The sequence below is a fragment of the Raphanus sativus genome, chromosome 9, assembly GCF_000801105.2.
Source record: "Raphanus sativus cultivar WK10039 chromosome 9, ASM80110v3, whole genome shotgun sequence".
NCBI lineage: Eukaryota > Viridiplantae > Streptophyta > Magnoliopsida > Brassicales > Brassicaceae > Raphanus > Raphanus sativus.
The window spans coordinates 20964313-20985358 of NC_079519.1; the positions used below are offsets into that span (position 1 = coordinate 20964313).

Sequence of the window (21046 nt, forward strand, 5' to 3'; positions counted from 1 at the left end):
AACTCCAAACCTAGTTAAATTTATGTTTCTAAGATTTAATATGAATGTGTTACAAAAAAAAGATTTAATATGATAATCCATTTTGATAGATTCTTTTAGATCCATTTCAAATATTTTAAATATAAATGCAAAATATATATTTTTGTAAATATTTTTTATAATATGTTTAATTTAATTTTAGAATTTTGAAAAATAGTTATAAAACATTTTTTATTTTTATTTTCTAATATATTTAACTAAATGTATTTTAATCGAATCTCTAATTTCAAATCCGTAAACCAAATGAGTTTCAATATAAATATATATATTTATATTAAAACATTTAAACTTTTTATAAAATTAATTTTGACATCTCTATGATTTTTGTTAATTGACAAAATAATGTTTGTCTACAACATTCAGAAGTTAAGTAAATTATCTTTTGTTGATTATTTTATTTTATAAAAGAAAAATTAAGTTTTTCTTTACAATGTAAAAAGAAAACGAAACTGAAGTTTATGTAAACCAATCTCATAGTCATTGGATAAGAATAAGAAGCTAATAATGGATCCAGAAATAGTAATAAGAACCAAGCTGATGTTCTGATTAGGCAGTATTTCAATGTCATCGTCAGGTTCAGATAGTTTCCAAAAAGGATTCAATTTGAACAGCTGTGCCGTAGCTTTCTCTATCGTTGATTTAAGCTACAAAGAGGAGAGAAACCCATAGAAATTAACACTACAATAGGCTAAACTAAAAAAATTGAAATTTGAAGTCAGGCTTACAATGGAAAGCTTGTGTTCTTAGTTTTGAGTTCTTTATCTAGTTTTGCTTTCCTAGACTCAGTGTCCAAGATTCTCATCTCCGATTCACCAAACTTACTTTGAAGTTGTTGAAACTTTAATGAAGTTCCAGCTACTTTTGTTTCCTTCAACTGTTGAACAGCGGTTACCTCCTGCTAGATCTCTATACCGCTCTTGCGTTTGGTTTCTTTAAAAATGTTGGTATCTTCTAAGTAACATATCTCTGTCATCAACAAAATCAGCAACTTTATCAGAATTAAACTACTTGCCTTTGAAAAGAGTCATCAAGTATTTGTTTCAAAGTATAAGAACTCCTACAGTAAGATGCAATTTCTATAAATCATAAAATCATCACGAACTATTTTTTTTTTTGTGTGGAAAAGAACTTGTTTTAAGAAAGCTCCTTTACTCTCTTATGAACTTTCCAGAATGCTTATGCACAACTCTCCTGAAGATTAACTCTATTGAACACATTCAACTTGAAGAAGACAGGAAAAAATAGGTAAGTACAAACTTATGCAAGTAACTCACCAACGTTTTAGTTTCAAATTTCAATGCCATATAAATCTCCAGAAAATAGTCTGCCAAAGACTCTTAATATAAACTAGCCTTTGACCCGTGCGTCCGCACGGGTATCATTTTTTAAAAAAATGAATAATATATATATAGAATATATTGTTAACAAAATATAAGAACTTATAACATTACATATAACTTTATATTAAAATGTTTTAACTGTAAATGTAAATATTTTATTTTGTTTTTCTGCTAAATATATTAATTTTTTAACTTTATGGAAATTTGCTTAACTTTAACTAATTTTTTTAATTACATAACCGATTTTTAGAAATTGTTATAATTTATATTTGCCACAATTTAATGATGATAATAACTTTTATATTAAAATGTTTTAACCGTAAATTTAAATATTTTATTTTGTTTTTGCTGCTAAATATATTAATTCTTTAACTTTATGGAAATTTGTTTAACTTTAACTAATTTTTTTTATTACATAACCGATTTTTAGAAATTGTTATAATTTGTATTTGCCACAATTTAATGATGATAATATTAAATTTCCTCGACCACCATTGCGTAGAAATGTGAACAGTTGTATACTTAGTTACATATTTATCATTAACTATTCATTAATATTTGTCATGTAATTGATTTTTTTAAAAAGTTGTTACTAAAGTTGATTTGAAAATGGGCTTTCGAAATAATTATACTGGATTTAAACTTGGACATTTGTTAATTAATTGGGCTTCTTAATATGAGAAGCTTTGTCTTTTATATTGTTCTTGTTATGTACCAGATTGTGATCGACATAACCGGACCGACCAGGACCGTACCGACCGCAGGAGATAATGCTTATCGACTGTTGTACTTATCCACTTAGGATAAACACGACCTGATGTATATATATATATATGTAAGACCCCTGGTCGAGATTAATAATAGAAACACGTTTCCCCACTTAGTTTCACAACACGTTATCAGCACGATACGTTCTCTAAAACTCGAGCTACCCAAAACCACCAAAAACCCTAAAAACGGCGCATCTTAAAATCGCTCTATCTCTCCAACCGTAAGGATCCAGACGACTAGCCACATATCAAATCGAAGCTCTCGACGAAACCAAACCAACGCCGTAAACCTCGTGTCAATCCGATCTCAGACGCTCCTTCACGCTCTGTTTCAATACGCGCCGCCAGTAACCCTAAAAACCCTAATTTCGGCACAACTTCAAATCGATCGATCTCTTCAACCATGAGGAACCAGACGACGAGTAATATATCAAATTAAAGCTCTTGATGAGAAGAATCTACCGCCGTCGGCCTCGCCTCTATCTGACTCCGGACGCGCCCTCACGCTCTATTCTAAGACACGCCGTCAAGTGACCTAAAACCCTGAAATTCTAAAACTCATTCGACGACTTCAAACCGTTCGTTCTCTCAAACCGTAAGGATCCAGACGACGTGTAATATATCAAATTGAAGCTCTTGACGTGAAGAATCCATCGCCGCAAACCTCGTATCAATCCGATCTCAAACGCGCCCTCAAGCTCTGTTCCAACCCGCGCCATCAACTACCCTAAAACCCTAATCAAAAGCCTAAACCGCAGCCTCTCTTTATACTTTGTTATTTTCTGCGATTTACTTCATCTATCTATACTAACTTATTTTGATTCATTTTTGATTAAGGTTTCTAAAGATACAAAAGGTTTTTGCTCAACCTAAGACACGCGACCAGCTTCTGATCTGTTCCGGTCATGCAGTTCGCGATCCGACTTGTTCCAGCTCTCAGTGGTCCAAATCTACACTTCAAAGTTCTAAAGGTAAACTTTGAAACCTAAAAGAACTCATAATCGAACATGGTTGATTGATAAAGGAATGACCATTAAAATTTTGCAAAACCCCAAATCAAACCCTAGCAAAGATTAATAGGTCCAAACCCTTCCATGAGTAAATCGAAACTCTTAAACCAAAAGTTCGATATGAGATTGTTTTACAATTAAAATCAAAACCACAATGGTTTCTGAATCTCAAAACCTCTTTGATCTTAATGATCAAATCGATAAAACCTAGAAATCGATCAATCCCCTTTAAAATCTAAATCTGATCGATTTCATCAAAAAAAAAAAAAAAAACCCTATTTTTTGATTAACTTGAAATTCGATTGTCTACTTGATTGTTTGATAGAAAATTTCGAAAATATAAAATTTCCATTTATAGAAAGTTTCGAAAATAGAAAGTTTCCATTTATAGAAAGTTTCAAAAATATAAAGTTTCCATTTTTAGAAAGTTTCCTTTTATAGAAATTTTTTTTTCTGAAATTTTTTTAATAGAATTTTATGGGAAACTTCTCTGATTCATTGATCATCTAGAAATGTTTTCTAAGATTGCATCATAACTTCGATTATTTTGCTTGCATCAATACTTATTAAAAAAAAAAAAAATTCTTTTTTTGGTGCGTGTGATAAAAAGTATTGATATGAATAATAAAATTTTCTAAAAAGATTACTTAACATAAATTAAGACCTGTTTTGGATAATGTGATTTCAGATGTCGAATTTCGAAACTTCAGATTATACTACCCTAAAATCTTTATGGAGATAATTGATTGAAAATGGCAAATGAACACTTCAGTAGTCCTGATGTCAAGAGGACTCGGACAGTGTATTAATCAAGGTAATTATGTAATTGAAAGTGAAAAAAAAAAATAAAGCCATAACAATTATGTGCTATCATCTCACTAAGGATCTGAGAGATTCTCAATGGTATTATGGCAAAAGGCCATAGATGAATGAAAGATTCTCAGGTTCTAGGATTTTGAATCCGTGGACAAATATCATTCTGTTCAAATGAGAATCACCTATAGTTTTTAAACTATGTGCTGAAGTGGTAACAGAAGAGGACTTATTTTATATGAACTATTCCACATTTCATTCAAAGGATATGTTGTTATCACATAAGTCTAAAAGGTTTCACGACCTATAAAGACTTATTATCATGCCTATTGGCAGCCGAGCAAAGAAAGCAGAAAATTCGAGATACCATCAACTGATTGATAAAATTTAGTAAACATACATTGAGAAACAAGACAATGATATGAAACCTCCTGAAAACATTGAGGATGAAAATGATATATAAGAAAAATCTGAGGAAGCCGTATGGAAAATATAAATTGTGAGGTTGGCTTACACATTGATTAAAGAATCAAAGATTCAGACATTCTGATTTCATGTTTTATGTTTTGATTTGATTTGCTTGTCATTTATAAAATTTATAGCAATAATAAAAGTTGATTCTGGTCTTATATTATCTTGCTTGATTGTCTTGATAATTCCTTGATTGATAAATGACAAATGAAAATTTAGAAAATGAGTATAGTAATTAAAAATCATCCGACCAAAGGCATTGCCTAAAAGGGGCATGAATTATTCACCCAAATAAAAGTCCCATTTGAGTTATAAAATTTTGAAAAGTGAATGGTTTCCACATTGAACCAATGGGCAAAGGAAATATAAGTTCCTTAAGATTATAAAGAAAGTAAAAATTGCCCAAGGCATAAAAATGGTCGAGACTGTACTCCCAACTGATCTAAACTATGCTAAAATATCAGTATGATAAAGGCAAAAGGCCTAGGTAACCAGATAGGTTGACCACGAAATTTTATACACTTTATGGCATGACTGGACTAGCCATCCAGGTCTTTAAAATTGATGCAAAGATTGATATCAAGAAAAGGCACAAAAGAGTTATCCCATAGAATCTCACGTTGTGTAACATGTACACAAGGGAAACTCAATAGGCTATAATGTTCCAAGCATCTAAAAGATTTATAGCATGTTCATGAGGGGGAGAAATGACACTCCCGTGGTCCATGAACAACACTAAAAATCCGAGTGACATGGTCTATGACCATGATAGAACTTGGCCGAATTCTTTGTGATACAAAGATCACTAGCTAATGCTTGGGAACACATAGATTTACATGTAATGATAATATGCATCAGGCCATATAAAGTGAGCATAGATATTCCCATCTAAAGATGATAAAGGGTCATGATCCAGACATAGACCATCCTAAGAGATTATGTTTAGACCACCACAATAATATGTGCCGTCTAGGATGGAACCTCATAAGAAGATGAGATAAGATTGGGAATATATGTTGGATATGAGAAAGCTTTCTCCCATGATTTTATAAGAAACCTTGAGCCAAATATGGGTGATCAGATTAAGGCAAGGTTCACGGATTGTATGATTAAATCCGACTATCCAACATCAGGGGGAGAAAGAAATAAGCTGGTACACGTATAAAGAAATGGAATGATATTAACCATCCTTGTCTTGGCAAGATCCTCGGACCAGAGAATATGATTTAAGACGTCCAAAGAAAGATCATACAAAGCTAGCTAAAAGAATGCCAGACAGATTAGACCCGAAAAGAAAAGAAAAAGAATGACTAAGTCATACCAGCTTAAGCACCACGAAATTAATGTCCTAGAAGAGACATAATCAAGTTGCTATAAAGTCTAAAGATAGACCAATATGTTCCATAAGATAAGGAACCTCAGAAATGAAAAGAAAGGTGCATAGAAATGACATATCTGAGGTCATAAGAGAAACCAGACCAGACATTGAGATAAGGCTGCGCAGCTAAACATCTAAGATACCAGACCATGTAGTTTGGGACGCCAAACTGCAAGGTAAATGAAGGTTCTTAGTAAGAGTGAAATCTCTAATCGATTAGTTCATGTCTGGAACACAATGGAACACTATAAAAGAAGTGTCGACACATAAAAGATAAAGATGCATAAGGAAATAGCACTTGAGTTTAAAAGATATAAGCGAGGATCAGAACCCACGAGAATACAAGAATGCATTCATAGACTAAAGGAAACCGTGGGGGTTCAAAGAAAGATTCAAAGAATCTATAAAAGAGATGAGTGTATTGACCATATATAGAAACACCATCTGATAAGATAAAACCAGTGAAAAATAGGTCCTGTGTGGGAAAGGAAAAGAAATCGTGAGACATGCACTAAGGTGTTCATATTCATATTTAAAGTATTCAAGGAATGGCTTGATTACACAAGGATACTCACAGAGACCAAAGAAACATATTATAAGGAGATATACTCCTATGTGGTGGATGCTACTACAAATTCGAAAAGGTCTGGATATAAGTAGAAAGAAATGTAGTAAGTAGCATATTGATCACTGGATAAAGAAATGATAAAAGTATCAAAAAGATGAGAAAATAAATTCTCATAGAATAGTTTTGTTCCTAAGCTATTCATGGACTGAAAACAAAGCAGCTGCAAGTGATATGAAAGACTAAGAAAATACTTAGTACAATCAGTCCATAGATCCTTATAGAGGATATTATAATTCCTTGTGTTTATGTTTATAACAAACCAACCTAAAGAGAGGTTCAATGATTTCAATGATACAAGTTATCAATTGATTAAACAGGCTATGTCTTACATATGGTAAAACTGCAGAAAAATCATAGCTGTGTGAGTGTGTGAATGATTAAGTCAGCACGCCTAAAGTGAGAACCATAATCTAAGATAGTGACCAGAAGCATACCTGGTCGTGGCTTAATAAATATAGTATTGCTAAAGGCAAGAAAAGATCGATAGCTATGTATAAAAGACATGAGTGCATTTGACTGCGAATTCATAGTTTGATGAGTTCCATTGCAGCAAATAATTATTTATGGTATGACCTTAGACACTCATGGTAATGGACGTGTATAGACAAGGTCTATAACATAACATTGATAGACAAAAGGAAATAAAGAAAGACTGGCTACAATGGATAAAACAATTGGCACATACGAAGAGAAATAAGTCCAAATGGGCAAAAGATATAAAGAGAAGTGGTTCGTATGTGTTTGGGTCAGAAGACTCAATATATATTGAATGTCCACGTTTTGATAAAGCCATATAACCAAAGTATATCCGTTGGACATGAAAAGGACCTGCAAGTAAAGTTTTATTGCAGACTATAAAGTCCATCCGAGCATCGTTCGAAGCGCCATCAGTCCGACCAAGACATGGAGTGATCAGCAGCAAAGATGTACATCCTGACCACATCTTTATGGAGTTCCAAAGACATCAAGACGTCCAACATTCACTAGTTCATTCAAGGAGAATCCAGTTGATCATCTTCACCAAGTCATATGCAGCTTCAACGTTCAGGAAGACTCGGATACCAGATGGAATGCGTCTACTACAGTGATGCATTCATCAGGGGGAGTTCATGTGTTGTACTCTTTTTCCTGTCCATGGTTTCCCATTTTGCCACATTGGTTTTGGGGTTTTCCAGGAGAGGTTTTAATGAGGCAACATTAAGCATGCAACGAACCAGTACCGGATGTGTCGATCAAGGGGGAGTGTTATGTACCAGATTGTGATCGACATAACCGGACCGACCAGGACCGTACCGACCGCAGGAGATAATGCTTATCGACTGTTGTACTTATCCACTTAGGATAAACACGACCTGATGTATATATATATATATGTAAGACCCCTGGTCGAGATTAATAATAGAAACACGTTTCCCCACTTAGTTTCACAACAGTTCTAAAATATTAAGGAAGTAAAATTGATGGGCCGTATGAATACCTCTTCGGTCACAGTGATTTTGGTTTCGAGTTATCGCCGGGTCAAATTTAATGAGATGGTTTAGCAATGTTATAAAACGATTGATTATAAGCTTAGTGGCATCCATCGTAAATAATAAAAAAAATCAGGGTAAATATTTATTTGTACTTCAGTTGTAATAGGATAGATAGATTATATTACCAGAGGTCAAACTAATGATTTCCAAAAATAATTAAACCCTCAACTCATTAACTTGGTTCTGTCAACAGAATACGTACCAGCTTGTCCAGCAAGGTGACTTTATAGACAACTACTGCACCATACGGACAAACCGGTGATTTGTGAAAACCTGATGATTTCTTGACCAGATGTCTCTCTGAGAATCCAGATTCTTCCAACTTCTTCCATGATCAAATAAATACCATCCATCGTTAAACCACTAATCTAGAAACAAAGCAATATTGATACTAATTAATTATGTTTGCAAGTACCAATTGAACGGAGATCCCGAAGGTGATGATGCATAGAGGCGTCCTCTCTAAGATAGAGCTGAAGAGACATGTCGGTGTGGAGAATATTTGAGACGACGAACATATGGCTCCAAGTATACGGATAGCACCGAGGCGGATATTGACGATAACCCTAGTTGTTTAATTGAGATGTTTCATAGACTGGGCTTTTTCTTGAATTATTATAATAAAAAATGGAAAGTATTATTTACCGTAGATATAGGAAATATTCAATTTGTATTTAATTAAATGATAATGGTATGCCATTGTAATTAACTTAAAAATTCAATGGCAAAAACCTATTAGGTATTTTGCTTTAATAATATAGATGTTAAAAAATTTAAAAGGCTAACATTGTTAACACGCTTAAGGAATTAGTATATATAATCTATTATATAACTAACAACAGATTTTATATCCAAAAATTTAGATTTTTTTATTAGATTAGATAATTTATTATAAACTAATATCGTAATGATTGATCAAACATAAAAACATATTGAAATAATAAATAAGATAATTTTTGTATGTATATTGTGTTGTTATCTGAAATAATAGTTTTCAATCATAAAACATCTAAAATATTATTATTTACGAAGTATTTTTTTCTAAACTTTTAAATTAAAACTTAGAGTAATTATAGTCGCTGATACCTTAAAAATCAGTATATATAATCTAATATATCATTAATAACAAATTTCATATTATCAGTTTTAGATTTATTTATTAGATTAGATAACTGATTATAGTTGTAAAGAAAAAAGATAACAGATTATAAATTAATATAATAAAAATTTGTCAAACATAAAAAAAAAATATATATATATAAATAATAAATAAGATAATTTATATATGTATATTGTGTTGTATTGAAATAATAGTCTTCAATAATAAAAGCATCAAAATACCAGTATTTGTGAGATGAATTTTTTTAACTCTTACATTAAAAACTAGAGTATTCAGAGTTGTTGATACCTTTAAAAATTAGTATATATAATATAATATATAATTAACAACGAAATTCACATTATTAATTTTAGATTTATTTATTAGATTAGATAATTAATTATAAGTTAATATAATAAAATTGTCAAACATAAAAACATATTTAAGAAATAAATAAGATAATTTATAGTTACCAGTTCCTGGAGGAACCTACCTTCTATATGTAATTGTCTTGTTATCTAAAATAATATTTTCAATCATACAAGGTCAAAATTAAAATTAAAATGATGTATAATTGTATACAAATTAACAAAATAAGAACACAGTGAGTGTGTCTAGAAAAACATAATGAATGTATAAAGATATTTTCAAGATATTTATAATAAATGAATGTTTCCTATGTTTTAGCGACAACAAGCATATACATTTTCTTCATTTATAATATAGAAATAATTTGATATTTGATTTAAAAATATTTTGAGAGATAAGATAATTATTTAGAGAGCTAAATTAATTTTAGAGAGCTAAAATATTATAGGTGCAATAGTAAACATATAAATTATCCCAAGTAATTTTATCCCATAAAGTCACAATTAAGTTGCCCTACTAAAACATCTCCAAATATCCAAACTTAAACGAACCATTCCAATTTTGTAGCACACGCTAAATCTATCCGTACAAAAATAAACCGGATACTGTTCCGAAGAAGATTTTACAGAGATCACAGTTATAAAAAAAGAAAAAGCAAAAGCAAAACAGAAGATTTGGTTTTATGTCGAAGCTTCTACAGAGTTGTCGCAACGTTTTGTGTCAGAAAACTATATCGTCATTGGTCTCTACTTCACGAGTTTTCTCAATACGGACTCTGCACGCTGCTCGAATCGAGGTAGAGCCCAATCGTGCTGAATTATGTCCAGACCATCTTTCTCCGCACCCAAGCTCTGATCAAAGATGCAACGCAATGATACTGAGTTAGGTAATGCTAAATATCGTAAAAAAAGAGAAAATAGGGTAACATTTGAACAACACTTGGAGAAAGATCACAAGGAAAGATTAATATGAATACCTTTGATGCATCAAATCCAAACCCACCCATTTGCATCATCCGTTGTGTGTCATCAATGGCTGCACAAGAAGCAAAATGTATACCAACAGAAGTACCAAAACTTACAAGATTTTATATTTTGAAGATTAGTATGCAAAGTATTTACCATTTTCATCCCCGAGAATGAGACTGAACAAGCCTCTTAATCCAAACAAGTTCAAGAAGTACCTGAAAAGTGAAAAAAAGGCTCATGAAACAAGAGTATGGGCAACAACCAGAATTAAATAGGATTAGCATATCGAAAACTTTGGAAAACATTGAGCCAAGTATGAAACATGTGTACTTACCAGGAACGACTACTCACATAGCTAACATCGACAGTGCTCAAGTCGATGCCATTTTGTAACATTGATCTGAACCTCTGGGTCAGTGGGAACGGTATTTTGGCTGTAATACAAAAACGAAAAAAAGACTAAGATGCAAAATATGAAATTATAAATAAGTAGCATACACAAGAGCATCAAGGAGAGTGACGAACTTGTGAAATAGACAGGTATATATATCAAATTTCAATAGGAAACAAGACCTGCAACAAATCCAGAGAAGAAGAAGTTGACCCATGCAAAAGTGAGCGTCTGCAAAAAAAAAAAGGTAAGCAAAATCAGTTTCAAATATCACAATGAACATACTAAAAAGTCAACCAACCTGGGGAATAATCATGGAAAGGTTCTTCTTCATCATATCCATGGCCATGTTAGGATCAGAAAACATCTGAGCTTGAGGGTTTGTGGCTTGGCCCTTGGGAACGTGTAGCAAACCATTCTCCTGCACCAATCAACACACACATATATATATATATCTCCTCAGCATTACACATCCAAAACAGAACTCAAGCTAGATTGTGGAATAAAACAAAGACCTTCAAAGCTCTAAAGAATCAAGAAAGACAAGAACTTTGAAGCAGACCTCGTTGCTAAAGTAGAGTCTACGAGTGCGGAATGATCTCAACGGGATGAAATTGGCGGCGGCTTTTAGATTCCGAGCTCTGATAATGACTTGACTAGACACAACAAAAAAATAAAAACAAAATCGACGAATCAGCAAACAAAACAGAGATCATCATCATCGTCAAGAGAGCTGGGTAAAAACGGACCCTTCTTTGACCATCTTAGCATCAGGAGATGGAGAAGAACGCATGAGCTTGGAGACCAAGTATCGGAGGATACCGATGAGAACCATCACAACAGAGAGAGGGATCAGAACCCAATCTCTAATCGCCGTATCTAGAACCAGATCCTCCGCCATACCCTAGTTATCTTCTCCCCTACTTGTGAGATCCCTTCTCTCTTGGCTCTTGAGAGAATCAAACACGATCTGAGGACTCTTGAGAGAATGAATGAATCCTTCAGTCGGAATATTTTTTTACTTCTTTTTTTGGTTTAGGTGTTATCCGGGTTTGATTCGATTTTTTCTAATGTTCGGTTTTTTCAGCTTCTGATTTGCTTAGGTTTTGTTTTCCAATTATTATCTCCTAACTTTATAGTACAGTTGGACTACATTCCAATGATAATCTATTTTATAGTAAAATAGAATGATAATTAAAAATAAATGGATTACTTTATACACAAAACAAAATCATTTTTTTTATTTTATATAAAATGGATAACAAAATGATTGGTAGAGCAGTAGTAGATGATTTATTTGGAAAACTAACATATAAAATTAATATATGAAATATAATTTATTTATTTTATAACAATATAATTGTATTTATAATTATAATATATATATTTATTTAAAATAAAAATCGTATTTAATAAAAAATATATATGTGTATATATATATATATTTAAATGTGAAATATTATTATTATAAAAATTTAAAATTGTTTTATTTTAAAATTTTATTTTTATTTTTAAAATATTATTTTTTGGATATAAATACATTTTGTGATATTATTAAATATAATAAATAAATTATACTAAATTATTTTAGTTTTTTATATATTTTAAATACAAATATTCTACCAAAAACTTCATATTAAAATATTACGCAGAGATCATTTACATAGCATTTGCATCTACTAAATGTTATTTAAAATGTTTTTTATAATAATTTTGATTGGATAATTAGGAGTATAATATTTATGTTAATGATCTATCAATCAAGACCATAAGCTTTTTTTTTTTTTTTGGGCTAACTGAAATTGATTAAAGAAAAAGAGATAGTCTAGTGAGGGCCCGAGCCCATCACTGAGAGTTTGGTACAGAGGGAGTTTTTGGCCCAAGCATCAGCAGGCCCGTTTACAGATCTAGAAACAAAAGAGACGTAGAAAAAAGAAAAGGAAGAAGCGACGATCGATTCAATGTCTGAAAGAACGCCGTAGAGTTCCACAGATCGTTGATTCACGGTGATGGACTGTACTAGTCCCTTGCAGTCTGACCGGAGCCAGATGGTGTTGATGTTGAGCGAGACCGCATGCCCTAAAGCCGCCCGAATCGCCAACGCCTCCGCCATGAGCGGAGAGGAGACGTGAAGTTGATGTTGACATCCCCTAGAGACTTCTGCTCCCGATTGGTCCTTGAAGATCCATGCTAAGCCTGCTTCCCCGGAGTCTTTGTTCCACGCTGCATCTGTGTTGCATGTGATGATCGACGGCGCTGAGAGCTGAATCGGGACCTGCGGTGGTTTGATGCGAGGGCGTTGATCGAGAGCTGTGTGGGCCGTTTCCCATTCTCGTAGGAAAGCTATCGCTTTTGAGAGGATATCTGGAGGAGTGTTTTGTCGATTCTCAAACTTCAGGAGATTGCGATTGAGCCAAAGGCCCCAACAGATCCAGGGGAAGAGGTTAGCCGAAGATCCCACTGGAGGGAGGTTTACCTTCAAGCAGGAGAGTTGTATAGCTTCTTTGAAACCTGAGCAGAAACGTGGTTCAAAGGAGATGGACCAAGGGCAAAGCTCCCACACCTTTCTTGCCGTTTCGCATTCAAACAGAATGTATTCCAGAGTTTCCTCATCCCCACAACTTGAGCAGAGAGTGCGATCAAGTAAGCCTCTTTTTCTCAGATTTTCTCATGTCGGTAGACTGTTTCTTGCACACCTCCAAATGAAGAGTTTGATCTTGGGTAGAAGCTTAGGAGTCCATATGTATTTTTTCCAATTCCAGTGTTCCTCCTCTAAGAGTAGTCTTGTCGATTGGAGTTTATCTGTTTGAGTTGAGTAATAACCTGATTTGGTTGTGTACTCTCCTGTGTTGTGTTTTGTCCAGATGTAGGTGTCTTTTGTACTCCTCACGCTTGGTCTAATGGAAAAGATGTGATCTGCTAGCTCGGGGAGGAGTTTTTCCACCAGCGCTTTATTCCATTCCTTCGTCTCCCGTGAAAGAAGACCATAAGCTTTAGATTTAATTTTGATTAGTCAATATATATATATATATATCCGAAATGCACTCAACTAATAAAGTCAAAATTTAGACCTGATTTAATCAGTAGTAAATACTTATATCTGAACGTACATATGAAAATATATAAAATATAATGTTTTTGAAGAAACCAAATCGTAAAAATATCAAAAAATAAAATTCATACTTCAAAAAATATAAATTTATATAAATCAAATATTTCATGTTATATTAATTTTTGTATTTGGCTGTACATTGCTAGATTTATATGTTTCTATTAGTTTTATTCTTTTGAATTTTGAAAAATTTAAAGATAATTTCAGAAATTTATTAAATTCAATATATATTTCTTTTCACTTTTAAAAATTGTATTGATCTTTAATGAATATCATATTGTTTAAAGATATGTCTTTTCATCTTAAAATTGCATACACTTTTAAGAATTTGTTTTTAAATATGTCTAAATGTTCTGTTAATTCAGTTTGTTAAGTTATTTAATTATTTTAATATTATAGAATTAATAAAATATAGCTATAGTTGTACTTTATGTTTTATTAATGGTTTGTCCACGTTTCCCGCATATTGTTAATATTTTGCCCCATGGAAATAAAGAAATGTTTTTCATTGATATGTGCATTTTTGTGTTGATTATTGGTAACTTATAAGTTATATATTGTATTCCATTCACCAAGATTGCATTCATTTTCCAAAGAATTCAAATAGTTCTTCTTACATGTATCATGGATTTTGAACCCTTGCGGAAATAAAAAACATGTATATGAGTCGTGTGTATACAATAACATATTTACTAATTGTGTGCACAATTTTGATTACCTTTTTGTCAGATATGATTTCCAAACTCTCACCAAACCCGATATTGAATGGGTTCTAGGTGTGTATCACTTTAGCTTCGACCAACCAAGTCGTCTTCCCTGCCCTAATCTTATCAAAGTAAACTATTTTTTGCTTAGAAGAGATTATATCAGAAACTTTTAGAAATCAGAAACTTTTAGAAATGAACGATAAAACTTTGAGGTCTTGAATGAAGTATTTGAATATCCAAAGTTCGAATTGTTGTAATGTGATTGTTAATGAAACCCGATGATCAAAGTCTCAATATTTATAAATAATACCATCTAATTTATAACCAAAAAAAAAGTTATTGGTTTTTGCGATAGCTTATTTAAGAAAGCTTGATTTATGTCCGTGAAAGGAAAATAAAATTATAAACTAAATATTATTGATGAAATATATTTATTTAGGAATAAATTGATTTCGTGGAAAATATGGAAAATAAAAACCATATGTTTTAAATAAACCAATAGCAATGACATGTAAATATTTGCAAAATAGAAGGGCATCTCATAAAGAACTTTTTATTTTAATAGTATAGATTCATGTAAAAAATATCTTAACAAACCTCAAAAAAAAATCCAAAGTAGTTACATGAATGATGAATCTGCTTCAACATTAGAATATTCTAACTAAGAAATATTTGAATAAATTGATACCCGAGTATCTAATTGGTTTGGATATGATTTGGTTTTATCCAAAATTATGATAATTTTTGGTTACTTCAATTCAGCAAAGTTTCTGGCTGAATCCAATTTTTTCTTTTATTCGGTTTCCAAATCAATGTAGCCTACTTAACTCAATTGGGCTGGAGCCCACCAAAAAAAAAACTCAATTGGGCTGGGCTTCAAAATCATTGGAAATGTCTTGTATTCTTTTTATTTTCCTCTCTATTTCCTAAACCTACTGACCCAGCCGGAGGCACCGCCAAGTCTCCCTTTATAAAACCCTAAATCAACGTCTCTTCTTAACAAAACTAAAACCCTAGCTACTTCCTCCTCTCACCTCTTCTCTTAGAACTCTGCGGCGAAAGATGACGGTTGAAGGAGTGAACCCTAAGGCGTACCCGTTGGCCGATTCTCAGCTAGCCATAACAATCCTCGATCTTGTTCAACAAGCTACCAACTACAAACAGCTCAAGAAAGGAGCCAATGAAGCTACCAAGACTTTGAACCGTGGTATCTCTGAGTTCGTGGTTATGGCTGCTGACGCTGAGCCTCTCGAGATCCTTCTTCATCTTCCTTTACTGGCTGAAGACAAGGTATTGGTTTCTTCTAATCTTCTTTTCCCTTACGAATCTTGAAGGAAGTGTACGCATCTCTGTGTAGGATTGGTTGGCTTATTAGACAAGGTTGTGTGTAATCATCATCTGTTGATTCATGAATAATATTTAACTGACATGAGACCAAAGATACTAAGCATATTGTTCTTGTTGTTGTTTTGTCTAGTTGAAACAACAGGTTGCATATGCATATCTTTATTTGTTTTTTTTTCTTCAACATTTTGTACAAGTATGAGTATCATGCTGATTCTTAGTCAGTAACTAACCATTTGTTCTCACTCGTTATGGCTTTGAATTGTTTCAGAATGTGCCGTATGTGTTTGTGCCATCGAAGCAAGCCCTTGGAAGAGCATGTGGTGTGACAAGACCCGTGATTGCTTGCTCTGTTACATCAAACGATGCTAGCCAGTTGAAATCTCAGATTCAGCAGCTTAAGGATGCTATTGAGAAACTCCTCATCTAAGGATGTGTTGGTGGAGTTATGAATGATGGGTCTTTCTCCATTTAATGGAAAAGGCTTTGACTAGTGAAGTGAGTTTGTGAGAGTTTTATCCGTATCTGTTTTTGAAGTTTGTAATGCTTTTTATTTCATGTTTGTGTTGGTGCGAATCTAGTCTTGAACAAGAACAATTATTTATAAATCGGGTTTCTAAGATGTGGTTTATTGGTTAGGTGATTGTAGTCTTTTCTTTGAAACATATACGATTCCAAATGAGTTGGAGCTATATATATATATATATATATATATATATATATATATATATATATATATATATATGCTTCAAAATGATTTTTGGAGAGTATAAGAGTGAGTATCATCATAAGTTAAATATATTGAAAAGAATAAGAGTGAGTATCATCATAAGTTAAATATGCTGAAGAGTGTTTGAACAAATTCAATATCAATGCTTTTATTAAGATTTAATTATTTAATCAAACCTAAATAAACAATCAAGTTAAATCAACTACAAAAGTATTTAAACTAATTTAATGCCGATACTTTATAAAATAACTAGATACGGATCCGTGCGTTGCACGGGTTTTATTTGATGTTTTAGTTCACGAACACATAAAAAGATTGGAAATATTTTTATCACGTTAGTTCTTGGATTTTCAGTATATATTGGTGATATTTTAATAACAATAATATGTTTTTTATATAATTTTTTATTGATATTCTATTTCAATAATAATGGTGTTTTAAATAGTACATTGATATTTTTATTTTTTAATAAATACTTCATTTTTTTATTATTTTCAAAATAATATTAGCTATAGTTAATTGAAATATATAGAACTGTGAACTCTCTATATTGTTTATATTGTGTAAGACAAACTAAAAACGACACAATTAAATAACACCAGTCAATATGTTTTATCGATAGTCAGCTAAATATCGAATATATTTCTAGATAAAACATCAAATTTATTTACTGTAACATTCATGGTGTGACTTTAACATCTTTTTCTATATACAATATTTTGTAAAACACTATTGTCGCTATGTTTTAAAAATTTGAAGTTCTCTAGTTGTAGTGACTCTTGATAGTGCGACATATAATTGTAAGACTGGACTTGACAAATAGACTAACTTTTTAAGCTTTGATTTAACTCTGGTTGATAGTAATTTCATAGAACACTCTTATAGAAAATTGAAATCTTTTCATTTTGAAAGATCATCTTGCATATGTCGGTATGAGACTTATTCTAGGAATACAAATCTGTTTTTCCACATAATTTCCGGTTAGGCTTTCAGCTTCAATATTCATGTTGTATAGGCGAGTTATTCATAACATTATTCTATTGGAAAGTCTTTCTTTTTGATTTAAATTCCTTAATAGCATGACCTACAACAATCCATTGGAAAGTCGTTCTCTTTGATTTAAATTTCATAGTAGCATGATCTACAACAACATAACCAGTTTTTATATGTTGATAAGAATAAACACACATAATCATAATCACATATAAGCATAATAGTCACATTAACTTAGTCACAATAGCATAACAGCTGGACAAAATATCTGTAAATTTTGATTTTCTCTGTTTCGATTTGAACCAAAATTCCAAATATATGTAACTCTATGAAGCAAAGAAAATACTTATATGCAATATCTGTAAGAAACGAACCAAATCACAAAATACTAATATTACTAAGAATGAATATCTGATCTGATCCGTTATATGAATACATATACATGTATGTAAAGACGTATACATATATATATATTTTTTTTTTGTCGACTATTACAGACTCATATAGACTCTGTAAACCATGTTGGTGGCTCTTCATCCATGTGCACAACAAAAGACACTTGTTTCCTAGTTCCTCGTGCTAGTCCATCGGCCTTCATATTGTATGTGCGTGATACATAAATGATTTCTGAGCTGTGAAAGTTATCTTGCAGGGTCTTGATATCTTCCAAATAAGATGCAAAAGCAGGCCAATCCTCCGGTTCCGACACCATCTTTACCAATTGAGAATAGTCTGTTGCAAACGTAACCCTAAACTGATGCAAATTCCGCATACACTCCATAGCCCATATTAGAGCTTCCACCTCAGAATGAAGAGGAGATAGAGAGGCGCGGACATTTCTTGCCCCCATTAGACCCGTAAATCCTTGGAGTGTGCTATACCATCCTTGACCCGAAAATCTTTCCTTATCCTTCCAAGATCCATCTATGAAACACCATCGTCCTGGTATAGACGGCAAATCCGGAATCTGTCGATCCATCACCTGGGTAGATATTGTCTGTGCGTCTTCCCATAGTTTTGCCTCCGTTACTGCTATTTTAAGTGTTTCAGTAGGATCGATATCCAAATTACTGAAAACCTTATTGTTCCTTCCTTTCCAAATATACCAAAGAATCCATGCAAAATGATGATCATCCATTTTTGGTAAAACTCTCCAAAATAGATGATCCATATTTGTGTATAAAGACTCAGTTGGGAAGATAGATGGATTAGATGGTATCTGGGATAAGGCCCAAACCTGACGGGCCGGAGGGCATTCAAAAAACACATGGTTTATTGATTCTTCCGGAGCACCACATCTATCACAACATATATCCCCTGTAAGTCCTCTAGCATGTAAATTCTTTCTCACTGCTATGCATCCTGATACCAATTGCCATAAGAAATGTTTAAGTTTTGGTGGACAACGGATTTTCCAACAATGTGCCTTGAGAGCAACTACCGTGGGTCCCAACATCTCTAAGGGTGGTGCAACGTCAGGATACACTCTTTCCACTTGATAGCCAGATTTTACCGAGTACTTTCCATTTTGTGTAAAGTGCCATCCATCTCTATCCCTCCTCTCGAATTTACTCAATGGGATACTTTCTATAATCTTTACATCAAGCGGATCCACTACAGCCCGGATTGCCTGTGAATTCCAAATCCGTAGATCGTGATCAATAAGTTGGTCGACCGTAAGGTCAGGGAAACAAGTAACATGATTTTTATTTGCTGGTCTCGGGCGAGTGGTTGGGAGCCAGGGGTCATTCCATACAGATATAGATGATCATGTTCCCACCCGTTTAATTAGTCCTTTGCTAACCAGAGATCTAGCTGAAGAGATACTCCGCCATCCATATGTCGGAGAATATGAGCTGATCGGGTCCAGGGGTGAGGCGTTCCTGAAGTACTGTCCTTTAAAAACACGAGAAAATAATGTATCTGGTTTCTCGATCAATCTCCATAACTGTTTAGCCAACATAGCTGTATTAAAATTTGCTATATCCTTGAAGCCTAAGCCGCCTTCCTCTTTATCAAGGCAAACCTTATCCCATGATTTCCAGTGCATTCCTTTTGTACTTCCGCCTGGACTCCACCAAAATTTAGCAACCACACTAGTTAATTTCTTCGTCGTCGCTTTCGGTAGACGATAACAAGACATCACATGATTGGGTTGAGCAGTTGCCACAGATTTGATAATCACTTCCTTTCCACCTTTCGTGAAGAACTTGAAAATCCGACCATTAATTCTGAATATCCGGAGCACCAAATATCCGTGTGGCTACAGATCGAATTGGATCAAATAATTGATTATTATAACAAAATGGATCGGATCAGAATATCTCCAAAAATCCGAATATCTGATTCATGTTCACCACTACATCTATATGTACAAACGGCTAAGTATAAGTGTAACAATAACTAATGTATAACAATATGACAATTATATTCTTTTTAGAAAAAGGTCAACATCAGTTTAATGTGAACATCAGTTCATCAGTTATTTCTTCATGTGATACCAAAAAAAAGATAACACGCGTAGATGTGAAAGAATATGTAAGAAAACTCACCAGATATTTTTTTACTCAATCCTGCAAAAATTTACTTTTTAAAACACAAATTGTTTTATTATCTCCTTATATATTTTATTAATCATAAGATATTTTAACAAATGTCAAAATTTTATAAGGAAAATTAATATCAAATAATCTTTTACAATTATCTTTTTTGGATTTTGGAAAAGAAAAATTAGTATTAAATAAGTTATTTTACAAACTTCTCTTCTTTAAGATTTGTAAAAAGGAAAATTTCAAAATATTACTATTAAATCATTTTTAAAATTAAATTTTACAATTAAATATTTTTAAAAATTAAAATTTACTATTAAAATTACGAAAATTATTTCTTTAATTTCTTTTAATTTTATTAGTATATATATTTTTAATCATGAGATATTCTAACACAACTTCAAAATATTAAAAGAAAAATTACTATCAAATAATATTTCTAAAACAATAGTATTAAGTAATTTTTAAATTTCCTTTTTTTACTATTAAATAATTTCAAAATTCGTTTTTGTTTTATTTTCTTAGTATATATTGTTTTAATCATGATATATTCTAAAACATGTCACATTATTAAAAAAAAATTACTATTAAATAATATTTTGTTTGAGATTTTTAAAATGGAAATTTACTATATAATTAATTTCACCAAAAATCGTTTTTATTATTTTATATATTTATTTAAATTATAAAATAGTTTAACACATATCACAATTTTAAATATATAACTGTCATGCGTCACAATAATGTTAATTAACAATTTTGAAGAACCAAGTTTCCTATTAAGTAGTTTTAGAATATTATTA

The 21046-nt window shown here is 32.2% G+C and overlaps 3 protein-coding genes and 1 long non-coding RNA gene across 5 annotated transcripts; 1 reads left to right on the forward strand and 3 right to left on the reverse strand.

The window, feature by feature from the left end:
* Positions 1 to 440: 440 nt before the first annotated feature.
* Positions 441 to 8611, reverse strand: LOC108821608 (uncharacterized). 2 transcript variants are annotated; one of them, XR_008938758.1, is made up of 4 exons: positions 8397 to 8611; positions 8184 to 8306; positions 765 to 1005; positions 441 to 683 (listed from the first exon to the last, which is right to left on the reverse strand). It is a non-coding gene; the product is annotated as an uncharacterized LOC108821608 (long non-coding RNA). The 2 variants fall into 2 exon arrangements; XR_008938759.1 differs by having other exon boundaries at positions 8184 to 8303; positions 8397 to 8610.
* A 1341-nt stretch (positions 8612 to 9952) lies between these two features.
* Positions 9953 to 11882, reverse strand: LOC108824176 (uncharacterized). Its single transcript, XM_018597548.2, has 8 exons — positions 11558 to 11882; positions 11371 to 11464; positions 11110 to 11229; positions 10991 to 11039; positions 10752 to 10851; positions 10571 to 10632; positions 10426 to 10484; positions 9953 to 10300 (listed from the first exon to the last, which is right to left on the reverse strand). Exons 1-8 carry the CDS (start codon positions 11707 to 11709, stop codon positions 10196 to 10198), a joined length of 741 nt encoding a protein of 246 aa, XP_018453050.2. The 5' UTR covers positions 11710 to 11882; the 3' UTR covers positions 9953 to 10195.
* Positions 11883 to 12633: 751 nt separating this feature from the next.
* LOC108824943 (uncharacterized) lies at positions 12634 to 13421 on the reverse strand. The gene is made up of 2 exons (XM_018598302.2): positions 13320 to 13421; positions 12634 to 13200 (listed from the first exon to the last, which is right to left on the reverse strand). The coding sequence occupies exons 1-2, from the start codon at positions 13419 to 13421 to the stop codon at positions 12634 to 12636; spliced, it is 669 nt and encodes a 222-aa protein (XP_018453804.2).
* A 2194-nt stretch (positions 13422 to 15615) lies between these two features.
* LOC108835190 (uncharacterized) lies at positions 15616 to 16593 on the forward strand. The gene is made up of 2 exons (XM_018608475.2): positions 15616 to 15917; positions 16243 to 16593. Exons 1-2 carry the CDS (start codon positions 15690 to 15692, stop codon positions 16399 to 16401), a joined length of 387 nt encoding a protein of 128 aa, XP_018463977.1. The 5' UTR covers positions 15616 to 15689; the 3' UTR covers positions 16402 to 16593.
* Positions 16594 to 21046: the final 4453 nt, after the last annotated feature.